General features: G+C 38.0%; 1 protein-coding gene across 6 annotated transcripts in view; it reads right to left on the bottom strand.

Moving 5' to 3' along the window:
- The window catches only part of kcnab2a (potassium voltage-gated channel subfamily A regulatory beta subunit 2a), a 123,871-nt gene that overhangs the window by 44,427 nt on the left and 65,099 nt on the right, over nt 1-14,345 (bottom strand). Inside the window, exon 1 of one of the 6 annotated variants that reach the window (XM_033966696.2) lies at nt 9,817-10,081. The exons of the other annotated variants lie outside the window; for them this stretch is intronic. Coding sequence (XP_033822587.1) covers nt 9,817-10,028 — 212 coding nt within the window. The 5' untranslated portion in view covers nt 10,029-10,081. Of the gene's footprint in view, nt 1-9,816; nt 10,082-14,345 lie in introns of those variants that run through there. 6 annotated transcript variants of the gene reach the window in all.

Below are 14,345 nucleotides of genomic sequence, written 5' to 3' on the forward strand. Positions count from 1 at the left end.
ATTCTTTTCAGTGAAGTGTGAAATGAGCTCATTGATCACCTATGATTTACAAATAAAATCAAATTTATTTCACTTCAAATTAAGAGTTGTGCTCGCCGTTTATTCTGCAGAAATCCACAATGTTTTTCAGACCCCTGTGAAATATTTTTTCTTTTCTTTTTTCCGATACGGATGGACCATGCGTGTCCTAATCCACCTGTCAATCATGTCCATTTGAAAACGGGGAGATTCACCGGTGACCAGACATCTTTGTAAAGTATTGAAGAAATGTGTGTTCTGGACTCCAGGCAACTATTACAGTACAACAGGACAAAACCATGAGTAAACCAAGAGAACAACAAGGTAAAACAGCCGAAAAGAATCCTCATATGCTTCAGGGTAAAAAAATAGAACACTGTCCCTTTAAATATGATTCATAGTCAGGCATCGTGCACAGTTCTTTACACTTTGGCCACTGTTGTGTAAATAGGAGGCTGAGCCAGGACACTGTAACCACTTAGGTACTGTCTTAAACATGAACAGCACATGTGCCATCTGTTCGCACGGGGCGTGACTGTTGAAAGTGCCAAGCGTGTGCTACATTTATCCATGCTATTGCTTTTCCTGATGTTTTGGTTCATCCATGCTGCTGGTGATAATATAACATAGAAAGAGAAGAAACAACATTATAACAAATCATTAAATACAGCGTAATATAAGCCCTTTAATCTTGTGGCTTAAAGGTACAATATTACACTATTTTCAAACTCCATACACCTTCATTAGAATCATTTGGATAATTTCAGCTGTGGAATTGCCATTCTCTACCAAATTAAAGTTTTACTCAAACGTGTAAATGAAAAAAAAAATACACAACTCTAAGTATGTTTTTGAGGAGGTAACAGCATTCTGACATGGCTAAAAGCTCACAAGAGTCAATTTCGTGTAATATAGACGCTTTACATGGCTTTCAATGGATAAAAATTGTGCGAATGTGTTTGCATGATGCCGTTCCAGCCTATTCACCTTTCCTTACTTGGATTTTCTTTTAAAATTCAGACTTCTGGTTATATACAAATGCTCAAAAAATGTCATGATGTAATGTAAGTCAAAACATCAGATTCTACGGCACCATTCCTCCATTTACAGCACTCCACCTCAATCTGAACTATATAAGCTCTACAGAATATTGTGTTGTCATGTGAACACAACCTATAGGTATTTGCATGTGAACTAGTGTGATGTTGAAAAAAAACAGTAGACATCTGTTCCCTCTTTGCCTTCAGTGCAGTGTTTAATTAGTGCCTATATGTGTCTCTTATCATCACTCCCCTCACGCGCCATGTTATTTTACTAAACACTCTCAGAATAGCTAAGATTTATTAACTGCTGCTGGGAAAGAAAGTGCTTTACAAACCAGAGAGGAGAAAGTGAGTTTCTTTGTAAAGATCCACACAATTTTGGAAGGAAGATTTGGCTATTCACATCAGGGGTTGTCCACAAAATACATAAATATAATAAAAACAACATAACTCAATACTAATCAATGCTAAAACGACTATCCAGCCTCAAACGGTTCTGTTTAGATGTGGATATGACTGAAAATTTTTTATTCTGCACTCTAATGTTAATTTTATGATTATTTATGTTTTGATTTACTTGCACTGTGATTTTAATGCCTTTCTTATTCTGTAAAGCACTTTGAATTACATCAAATTATTCTATAGGCCAATAATATTTAATACAGATGGTTTACCTTTTGGATATTTCATGGCAAAGTACAATATTATCAATAGGACAAACTGACTCTTGCCCCATCACCACAGTCTAGAATCTAAAAAACACCAATAGGACCAAGTTGTACATTTCCTGAATACTTTTACAACGATAAAACCACATACGCTTTAAGAATTTTTATGTGCAACAATTGTGTTTTTATCATTGTGGTATAAAAATCACAAATTTGAATCCATTTTATTTCTTAGTATCACAAATCAAGCTTTTTTTGTATTGAGACTACTTCATACATATTTTCCCACTAAATTTTGTCAGCAACTATTTTAATTAATTACTTTTGCTTTCACGCATGACAGACGATCCAGTTGTGATTACGTAATGGTCAAAGCCATGATTAAAGTTCAAATGTAGTACAAATTGACTAAGGCTACACAGAATAGCCCAATCTACCCTGTCAGCACGATGCTTAGTCGTGTGTGTTATTATGAATATTTAACCTCCATTTGGTTTAATGAGACAGATGGTGAGCTCAGAGAGGACGCCATCTAGACAGAACAAGTCTACATTCTTATTGGCTTTTAATGTCTGTGTGCAGATTTAACACAGTGGTAATTGGAAAAAAGAAAGTAAACTCGCAACACAAAAAACAAATATATATATTTTCTCATTCTTGGCCAACTTTTATAAAACCAAATTTCATCGCATAACAAACTTGCAAAGAAATAAGACACTGAACAAAAGAATCATCTCTGGTGGAAGTGATAATGACGGTGCAATTAAAATGCTTTTAGGGAGTCCACGGAAAATTATACAGGCTGTTTTGAAAAGTTTCTTCCAACGCTGCGCAATTAATACAATTAAGATTATTACACCAAAGAATGACAAATGACAACGAAAAGTATTATCACCAGCTCTGAAATGTGAGATTTAGCCCTCCGTTTGTGCCTTACTCAGCTTGCTTTTTGCTATACATGTCTTTGTCCTCATATATGATGCATCACCCTCTCTCTGTGTGAAAAAAGGAAGTGCAGACATTTTATTAGTGATGTTTTGTGACAGTTTAAAAGCTTGTAGACCAGAAAAGGGACTTTGCTTGTTGCTTTGAGTGGCAAAACCTGAAGGTAGTTATATATATTATTATATTACAGCATATATATTACAGCATATTTGTACCTTTGTATATCATGTTTATAAATTTGAATACTTGCAGCCTTATTGGTAATCATGCAGATTTACTGTATTGCTAGTCATTCACCGCAGCAGCAAAACCAAGAACCTATTCAACCTCCCCATCTCCTCCTCACCACCTGTATAGTCCAATATCACAACATCTAAACCTATCACGGTCAAGTCAGCACAGTTAGTCATTTGTCTGTTTTTACTGAAGTCACTACATCCATCTCCCTCCTCGCTCTACCTCGGCTTCTTTTGTCACAAGTTTGAAAAACATTTCAGAAACGGGAGTAGACAAAAGCACCCAAAGTGCATTTTTCAAATAGTGTTATATGCCTTGAAATGAAATGCTTTAGACAAAGAGGCTAGTTACCTTCAAACCCCTAAGACTTTTTATTTCAGCTTACTTCATCCAAACGACCTCTAGCTGAATCAGGCTCAGATTTGAAGATTTCTGTCAAAGATTTCCATGAACGCTGCAGTAAAAGTCACAGCATGCACCCCAGGACAAAAACGAAAAAGGTTACGAAAAGGCAAAAAAAAAATCCTCCTAAAGCAAAAACGGTCTGTATGCACCATCACAGCACACTTACAATCAGTGGACCAAGCACAAAAACAGCAGCATGTTTGAAAAATGATACACACTCTTATATAGTGGTACTGCATTTCTCCACAGGGATGCACAATTTGTTGCAAACAGATTTTTAACACAATAGACGCAATGTGCTTTTAGACTTAACTTTTTTCTGTTATGGGTGCCATTTTGAGGACTTTGGACCATTCAAAAATAATAAATTGTGATTGCAATGACCACATTTTGGACTGAGACGGAGCAAACATCATAGGGACAGAGGACAATAAATATCGTCGCTGGATTAAGGAGGCATCTGAAAAACGGAACTGTGCTAAGGGGACTATAAACCAGGACGAGGGGCTTTTTTACTCTTACACCCCTGGGATACTGTCCTGAAGAATTTGGACTGCAGACAGGTTTTGGCACTGTCTTCCTGCCTCCACTGGTAGGAAGACTGCGCAAAAACCTGTTGACCGGGCACATCACATGGTCTGAAAAAGAATCTATTAAAATAAAGTAAAGGAAGACTAGATGAACCTCATTGGACTCATGCTCACAGATTTTCAACATTCTGAAACCTGGATCTCAACAAACAAACAAAAAAAGATAAGAGTAAAAGCCATACTTTGAAACATCTCAGGCAAAGCAGTAACATCTTCAGGGAGACAGACAGAATCATAATCAGAAGAGTTTTCTTTGCCATGTTGATGAAAATTCACTGATATGGAGCAACATAAAGCAATGAATAATAATGATATAAACTGTGATTAAAAAGGCGTGCATAAAAATAAAATCTTATAATAAAAATAGACAAATTTGTAAATATCTACAGAGTTGGCAGGTGATACCCCTCACTAGAAAAGTTACATAGTGCACCTGTATAATAATATAGTTTGTGAATATGGTTTGTGAATAGCAGTGTTGCCAACGCTAGCGGGAGTGACCTCGGGGAAAGAAGGCACCTGATTTGTCTGTTATTAAGGTTCATAAGTTACGGACACAATAGAAAAATAAAAATATGAAGATTTTAAGACCAAAATTTTTTCTAATGTAAAATGAATTGGAGCCAGAATCGATGGATCCGGTAGCGCGCCCATAATCACTTCCTGCTTTGAACTTTCAACGGCATGTCCAGTTACAAATTGTACTAACTACAAAATTCACATAGTTGTCATAAAATTTATCAAAGCTCCTCGAGATTTCATGGTTCCCGCAAAATATACAGCCTTACACAAAACCAAACCATCTCATTTGGTACTAAGAGTTGATTAACCCCAAAGTGAGATCTGAGTCTCTACCTGTCGACTTCTATAGACGTTTTCTCATCCCCGGCACACGATTACTTTACATAATCATGAGCCATTTTGCGTGTGTCATTAATTCAAGCCTGACTAAAACCCACTTAATCATTCCTTGGAGGAGAAGAGCAATTTCCTAGCCACCATTTTCACCAGTCATGTCATGCTAACCCAGTGTCATCGTCCTGAACAGAATGGTCAGGCAGTTTAACTATAAAAGCTATTCAAACAACCTTCACTTTGATGCCTTCCCTGGTTTATTGTCTGGGTTGGCTTAAAGATCCTGAATTATTCCCATGTATTTAGTTTTGATCCAGTACAAATCTGCTGTGTACAGTCTGCATCGAATAACTATGATACGGTTTTATTGTCAGAGAATCAGGAAGTGTCATTATCGTTAAGGCAAATCTCCGCTTTAATCTCTGTAAGTTGTGAAAACTGCTTCTGAACTCGCTGTGGTGAATAATTAGGATGTCAGAAAAGCATCAGGTAAGTGAGGTACAACCTTGAACCACTGAAAATCGATTCAAATGAACATGTTCTGTCTTTCACATTTTTAAGGCAGCAAAAAAGTACAGAGCCTTTAACCTGAATTCATGAAAATCCTCCAATTTTCATTCAAGCTCAAGGCTGCCACTCAAATACATAGTGAGGGTCATATGCAAATGAAGCCAGTTCCTCTCCTCTTCCGCAGTGAGGATAATCACAGAAAGTTTTGCAGAGTGGATAAGGCTTTGGGTGTATTCTTACGGGAGAACGGTTATGAAACGACTTCAGATGTCAATGGTTAAACGGAGAACTGAAAGTGATTTTAGCAGAAAAAAATAAATCCCTCGCTCAAGGATGAGAAAAAAAGAAAAATAGAGAGGCAAACTTAAAAGGAGTATTACGGACGGAGAAAAAGAGGCTGCATGAGCGTACATCACTGCGGTCTACTGTATGCGATCTTTATGTGGAAATATAATGTACCAGGGGCGGACGCAGACATTTTTGGTTGGCGGAGATATGGGGTAGCGAAGTTCTTCAATGGGGGCACTCAGTTTACATGTTAATTATTTTTTTTATTGTGCATTCTGAACACTCTGTGGTTGCCATTTGAACATTTTTAGTTGAGATTGGATGTGCTATGAAAGTGGGAAAAAAATCTTTAAGGGCGCTATAGCGGAGCATTGGCCTTTCTAGGGTAGGATAGGGCCCTTCAAGCCCCCCCTGGCACCGCCCCTGTAATGTAGCAACTAACCACTTCTGTATTTTTTGTCTCCTTTAGTAATAAACATGTACAAACCAATACTTAATGAGAAAATATATCCATGGCCATATCCAAGTTTTGTCATTTCAAATATGACAGACCAAGAAATGTGACCAAGTAAAAGACTCTACTCAACAGAATGTCATTTTGAACAGATAATAGTTCATTTCTGTTTTCCTGATATTTATGGGTTTCAGGCATAAAGATTCCTTCCTGCTTTGGCATGACAACGGCCCTCTGTTGTTATAGCAATAACACAATTCACATCAAAATACTGTATCTTTTTAATGGGGAAAGCTCTTCACAATCATTCAAATGAGGATGGAATCATTTGCCTGAAACTCACAAATAAATAAAGACCATTCTAAAGCTATTGAGGAAAAGTAAAATTCTGTTCTATTTATTTGATTTTTTTTTTCAGTATAGATACTTGTTCAATACGTATCCAGCTGTTTCGATACTGGCTTTATAATTAGAGTATGGTGTTTGATGACCCTAATGGCCACTTGTGAAACAATGCATTAAATGTTGTTTTTTCAAATTTAAACACAGCACGACTAGTTGATGAGATGACGACATGCACAACTTTATTTGTTAAGACAGGCTGTCAAGACTGTCAAGATGTTCATTTACAGAAACATATTTGTTGGAATGTCAAAATGCCCCCGTTCTTTTGAATAAAGAATTTGTTAAGAACCAGATTTATCCCCAGCCTAGTATTACAACTAACATTTTAAAGCAGGCCTATTATACAAAGTGGTCTTTTCGGAGTGTTTAACCTTGCTGTAGTTGTTTCCCCTTCTCATTTACCCTCTCAGAGCTGGATTTGGAGTGATTTGTGCATGTTTGATTCACTTGTTTGTTTATTTCACTGCTCTGTACTTACTTCTTTCTCCAATTGTATTTTCTTAATCAGTGATAAGTTTAGAATCCGGCAGCATCGTGTAATCAAATGAAAAAAAAAATCTACTCTCTATCTGCAGATATCCATCGTAGGTGCAGACAACTTCACGGCTCTTTGCTGTAATGACATTTACGACGACGTAATGTAGAAATAAGCAGACTTGTTTCTTTTATTAAGTCATTTTAGATTAATATTGTGATTTAAAATGCGCAAACTATAACATTGGTATATTCTGCTGCTCCATATTTGTATACAGTCCTTCTATTTAATGAGCACTATAATGTAAGAAAACCTACAGTATGACGCAATATACATTTGATTTATGGGTACATTTGCGGTGCTTTCCTCCTGACTGCGCATGTGTATGTATTTAGTGTACTTTTAGCCATGCATTTCACATAACTCTCACGGGGAGTTAGTTTGGACTTGGTTGCACAGACAAGAACACAAACAGCCGCTGGCCCTCGTGGCTTCAAACAATTTCACTCATTCAAAATCATTAGCTTCAATAATGACAGACATAGAGCTCTTAGCAATGCAAATGGTTTGAATGGAGACGTGTGTTTAGTCAAATGAAAACCCAGTTGCAAAGTTGAATTATTGTTATTGTCTCATTTTAACGCCTAAAACCGCACTGATCAGTTTAGTGATAGCAAAGACTTAGACGCAGGCGTATAATTGGTAGCTCAAGGATAACCACAAGTGTATTAAAGGTTGTATTAAAGCTTAAAACAACCTTGTAACTATGTAACGTTTCTGGTGGAGGATCTGACACCTCTTAGTCTCTTCCTTTGACTAAAATCTTTCCACATTACTGTAGAATAGATTATAAGCAGCCTCAGAGTTGAAGAAAGTTGGAGTTCTAACGCAGGAGCAACGAGACCCAGCACCCGGAGTCAAGAGCCCTCAAGACACCGTGATAGTGCTGTCCAGTTTGACTACGCTTCCATTGTAGGGAGTATTATACCTCTGATGATGCAGGTTAAGATAACAGGAACTGAGCTGGCAGCGAGAGCCCTCAGTACAACGCAGAAACTGAATTTCTCTAACAGAAATTATGACATTTAACGGACCTATCTCAATGCAGAGGCTTAGGGACTACTTGATGAACACCCCGACACTAACTCATAACCCCTTAATTAGTCACTAAGCCTGAGACATTCTTAATATACTATTTGTTCATTATGTATTGAAATCTTTGTTAATGTTTCAAGTGTTACCAAAAATTGCAATACCAAATGTTAGTTAATTTTAACATCACTGCAGCTCTCTCCCATTTACTTACAATGCCTGCTCCATATGCTCTCCTAGTTGTACTGGACAGAGATTTCCCTTTCATTTCCAGCTCTTTCTGTAAAGTGCTGAATAATTTGCACAATTTACCGCACAAACAGCATATATTAGCATTCACTTAGAAAGGCCCGTCTGCCCTAACCCACTGTATGTCTATAGAAGATAAAATGCAGTCATTAGTCCTTCTGCCCCTCGAGGTCTGCGCTCACTGAATAATCTGATTTGCGGCTTTAAAACCACAGCAATAAAATGAACTGCATTGAATATTTTCAACTAACAAACACAATTGGGACAAGAAATTTAATTATAGAGCATGTTTAAAATAGTGATTATTAAGGGGATTTCTGTTTATTAGGGGGAATGCTGCAACTATATGGCCATCAATGTTCTTGTTCATGTTCCTTCTGTCATGCCCAGGCCTGGATAAATGAATGTGGATCAAGGAAATGAAAGAATCTCCAGTGAGGTGTTAGAGGTTAGAGGGCAACCTGTTTAACCCATTGTGCCGCCACCATCCAATTAATGTGTTATATCCCCTTATTGCACACATTTATTATGAATTGCATCCAAATTTAAACTGCGGTGTCTTGCCTAAGGACACAACAACACTAAACACAGGATAAAACCTACTACAAAGTACACAAAGCCTGTATTTCACATCTTGATATACATTTAATTGTAATGTTAAACCTGGCTCATTACATTGTTACTTTCTGTTAGCTATAATCACAGATAACGCTGACAAAAAAGAGGAGAAACAAACAATTAAACCTGATTTAATTTAAAACAGTTGCCAGTATTGACACATTATCCTCTTTCAGTCAAATTTATTTGGATGTAGCAGGTCAATAAGTTGTTTTCAAATGTCAAATGTCAATAGCCCTGAGTTTAACATGATCAGAGGTGAGAGCCGAAAGGGCACCAGGGATGTTTTGAACTGAAAGAATCACATACATGAAAGGGTTGAGAAGGTCATTTTATAGCCAAAGAAAAAAAACAAAAACGTCAACACAAAACGAAACGTGGTAATTAAACGTAGCATTTAAATAACAGATAAGGCACAGACAAGCTCTCTCTCTCTCTACTTATTTCATGCTTCGGCTGACCTGTAAAATAAAGCTCTTAACTCTTAAAAAGATGCATTTAAATATAAAATAAGGTTGTGATGAATTATGGAGTAAACCGGATCTGGATGCAGGTCCTCACACTTATGAACAGATTATAGTGTTACGGAGGTCCTTAGTAATATGGCAATTAATGATACAACTCAATAATTTGCACTATATGTTGCGTTTGGTTTTCTTCATTTTAAAAATTTCATTCATAAAGTATAAGCAGAAATATTAAATTAATTTTTGATGAATGAGTGAAGTAGGACAATCTAATACGGACAGCTGAAGTAGATTTATACGGTATTTATACAGCAAAATAGAGGCTGGTCTTTGTAGTGCATATAATAAAATATTTAAACTATGTGCTATGTTGTATTTACTGTAATGTTTTGTTTTTGTTCCAACATGTTTTGATACTGAACAACTACTGCAGTAACATTCAGTCCTAGTCATGTAACAAGGATTTTTAATTAAACATTTTTTCGTGCGCTTCCTACCGATACTTCATGCCGGTCTTCATGCTCTGCTCGCTGGAGGACGGCACGCTCTGCACCGACAGTTGACCCAGGCTGCGCGCGACCATGGCCACTGCCTTGAACTTGCTCCGAGTGCCAGTACTGGGGCTGTTGGCGTTCTGCCGATTAAGCCTGTCCTCGGTGGTCCGGCTTACCCCCCCGCGGTGGTCCGTGCACACCAATGACACCTGCATTTTGGGTTCTTTTACCCGGTAACTACTAGAGAGTCTGAAAAGGTACAGGCGAACTTCCACCTGCTATATACGTCCACTATAGTCCCGGTGTTAGTTCAAATGAATGCTGCTTAAGTAAGTGTCCAGGATGTAAGGTTATGGAGCCACATGACAATGACTGCAAAACGCTGATTAAGTGAAAAAAGACTCCACTCAAAGCATGACTCCCAATAGATGCAGTCAACTCAAACTTTAAAGAAACACAATATGAACAAGTCCGGATTTAAAAAAAATAAAAATAAAAAATAGAATCTTAATATTTCAGAGTTGCGTTGGAGATAACACCTTTGGTCGTTTTAAAAATCCCCAAATTCACACAAAGAATGCAATGCAACACGCTGTTCCTTTCCATCTCACAAGCTGCTGAAAATTCTTTACAAATTCGGACGCGTGTTAGTTTAAAAGAGCGAAAAGGCTAGACGGATCTCCTTTGGTTGTCCGTGCTGACTGGGAGAGCGCTGGATTAAACTTGCATCTGTAGCGGCTAAAGCGGCGCGTTGCACAGTGGCATGAGATAGGAGGAGAGCCAGGGAAAAGGGAGAGGAGCGAAGGAGAGAGGAGAGGAGGGAGGGATGGGAGGAGGGAGGGGAAAGTGGAGACACCGAGGGGGGAATATACTGTAGGGGGAGCTGCCGTGGCCATTCAGAGCGTGAGGGTCTGGGAGAGCGCTCATAAAAGAGAAATATGGAGTGCGGATGTGCTTTGTGCTTATGTTGCCCCGCAGTGATACTGAGAAGTGTGTGTCTCTTCATAAACAAAGATTTACCCTGCTTTAAAGCGGCTTTGGATCTGGTTTAGTCCAGCTTTAGTTTTTGTTTACATCTGGTTTGGTTTTCATTTAGCCCTGGTTTAGTCCTGGTTTGGACGTAGGTTAGTGCTGGTCTAGTCCCAGTTTTGACCAGTTGTCCTATTTAAGGCGTAGAGAACTGATTAAGGAACAGTTCTAGTTACATCTTAGATAAGTTCTGATTTAAACCTGCTCAAGTTCTAGTTTAGACAAGGTTTACGCAATTATTATTCCAGTCATGATGAAGACTAAGTTTTGTCTGGGTTTGTTACAGTATCGTCATAATTTGTCCTCGACAGTTTAGGTCTAGATTTGGGTAAATCTTGGTATAGTAAATTATAGCACTTAATCCTATTTTTATCTAAATTTCTTGTTTATTTCTTTTCTGTTGATCTTATAGTCCTATACACATTGTTTGTTTTCAATTTGGCCGGTTTTAAAAGAGCAATCCATCTCTTTGTGCAGAGTAATCCTTATGCTAGTCTGCTGTGTGGTATTCGGTCGTGAAGAAATTGGGGAAATGCGCAGTGGGCAGGACCTCCCAGTGGCAGTGGCATAAAAGTGGGGACTCTCAAATCACATGGGTCTGTTCAACTGGCCATGAAATATTTATTATGTAACTTTATCTATGACAATACATGTCTGAAGCAGGGCTGTCACCCGGATAACTACGCTCCTCTGCTTTTGTCTCAACTGAATTTCTCCTCTTCAATGTTTCATAGTCATTCCTTAATGGAAATTTTAGCTGTAGGACAACTACCAAAGCAAATGGTAAGATGATTGTATTACGGATTATATTAGATGAAAATATTTAGTGCATAACAAACCATGGACAATCTGTGAACTACATTATAATTTGACAAAGGTTTTATGTCAGATGCCCTACCTGACAAAGCTCTTCGTATTGAGTGAGACTATGTATTGCTATAAAGTGTATAGGCTGGGTATTAAGATGATAGTTTGACAATCACCACAGTTATAATGGAGGGAAATATTTGGTATATAAAAAACATCAAATGATAAGGAATCTGGACAGGGTTGGGGTTGGTTTCATCCAGGTCTTAGATTGCAGAAACTCTACCCTGCTTTTAAACATTGGTTGCTACTCATGACTTTTGACAAAGGTTTTTATGCCAAATGCTCTACCTGACAAAGCCCTTTATACTGAGTAGGACTATAGACTGATACAAGTTGCACAGGCTGAATACCATTGTAGTACGAAAAACACTAACAATACAAGCATTTTCCCATTTGTCTTATAATGATACATTCCATCATACTATGAGTTTGAAGCCAACAAGTGTAGGTAATTAACAAGCCCCAGCATGTGAATTTTTGGCAAAAAATGTACCAAAATGTTTTTTATTTTTTTATTTTTTTATTATGGATGTGTTTGTTGCACTGAAAAACAACAACAAAAAAGCATGCATCCTTTGTGACCGGGCTTACACCTCCACAAAACATTTGCTTACTTTCCTGCTTGTTTCCATGGAAATGTTGTTCCTATGGCTATTATATTCCACAATATGGCATAAAACATATCTCCAAGAAGAATGTACCAGAGTATGGCTTTAACTTTCTATTGCCATGGAATCTTGGAGCTGACTTTTCACCCCCATAAACTATACATACAATCTCTTTAAACTGAAAGATTACATTTAATTTTTTTTTTTTTAAAGCCAAAGGGTTACTGTGTTATCCACTTTCTCCTCATTATCCCATTTTTAAACCACTTGCGTTGAACGGTGAATCATAATTAGGCCAGTACAATGCCAGTCGAGCAACCACCTACTTTAGCCATCTGTTAATACAACTCTTACAAACCGATCTGACGAACAATAAGTGCATTCTTGGGTGAAGCGAGTAGGCGGGTGCACTGTAGGTAGCAAAGGAACCAAAACTCAAAAATATGATAATTAGGAGCCGAATATAAACCCAAGCAGTAATTGGGACTTAGCACAAGGGTGTTGCAAATTGAAGAGATGGAAGATGAGAAATGAAACGCGATAGTGAACCTTATCTAAGTGGACCAGAAAGACTGCCAATGGAGATAATTAAGTGAGATGGCATCAGGGGGAGAGACAGACAGCAAGGGGTAAGGAACGAAGCTAGTCAAAGGAATCTGACAAACAGGTTGTTGGTAACTGACAAGTCTATTCTTAGCCACGACCTTTAGGCCCCACGGACATAAATAGGCCCCAGAGGGAAAAGGTACTAATTCCCAATGAAATGTTGATTTAAACTTCACGCTGTACACACATAAAGCTGAGGATTTGTAGATTCCTATCGCCGATAAGGGAACTACAGTGAGGGGCTTAGCATAATAATGTACTGGTATTCAAATATAAACAGCATATGGCGCAGAGGGCTGGGTCTCGTGTTTGCCGGCCCTGCTTTGGGAGGCACATTCAGGGCTAATGATATTCCATCTCCCCTTTAGCTCATTTCCCAAAGCAGTTAACCATGACAGTGATAGTCGCACCTACCACACACATGTTCAATCTGCCATCTTTACTATGGGGATGCTGTAAACTAGTAGGGAATATATACGAGGTGCTGGCCAATCTGAAGAGCTCGTTCAGCCACAGACTGTTACTGCCACGCTGCTCCACTGAGAGACACAGGAAATCTTTCCTGCCTGTCGCCATCAAACTGTTAAACTCCGTTCTCTAACCAAACACTTCAATACTCCAATATTCCACTTTGTACATAGATGTAAATAGTGTGTGATTTTGTGAGATGATCTATTTATTTATTTTGTTTAACACTGACACTTTATTCTTATTGCATGACACTTTATTCTTATTGCACAAATTTTATTATTTAAATGACTTTTTATTCTTATTCTTAAATTCTATCCCGTGGTTGTGGCATCTTGTAACTAAGAGAATTTCCCTTCGGGGATCAATAAAAGTGATTCTGATTCTGATTCTGATTCTGATATACGATTTATAGCATCACGGCAAAACTGGCTCGCATCACATCTGAACCAGCTCACAAAAGCTAGCGTCGTTTCAATATGGGATGTCTCTTATTGCAATGGTGAAAAGGGCGGAGGGGATTTTACATTAAATATTTGTAGGTGATTGATCGGATGAAGTGCTAGCTAATGAGTTTCTTTTGTTTTTTCCCAATTAAGCCAATGATTCCTGTGATAAAGCTCAACCTCAGTGGGATACGATGCCTGTACTGCAAATCAAATTAAAGAGCCTCGACTGAAACACGCAACAGTGAGATTTTACCATTTTCATTCGCAATTTTTACTAGCAATTCATTGGCCTATATAGAAATTTAATGAGTGAAAAACAACAACAGTCTTTTGGGTAAAGAAAGAATACAATCAGGTACCGGCCCAAAAATAGTTCAGCTTTGGTGTTAGCTGCAGAAATACTGTCATCTAAAACCCATCAACACATCACACTACGCACACAGTCACACCATTGATCCAGGCACCAGATAAGATGGATTCGACAAGTATTTCCCAGGTAGCG

This window comes from Periophthalmus magnuspinnatus, chromosome 5 (assembly GCF_009829125.3).
Source record: "Periophthalmus magnuspinnatus isolate fPerMag1 chromosome 5, fPerMag1.2.pri, whole genome shotgun sequence".
NCBI lineage: Eukaryota > Metazoa > Chordata > Actinopteri > Gobiiformes > Gobiidae > Periophthalmus > Periophthalmus magnuspinnatus.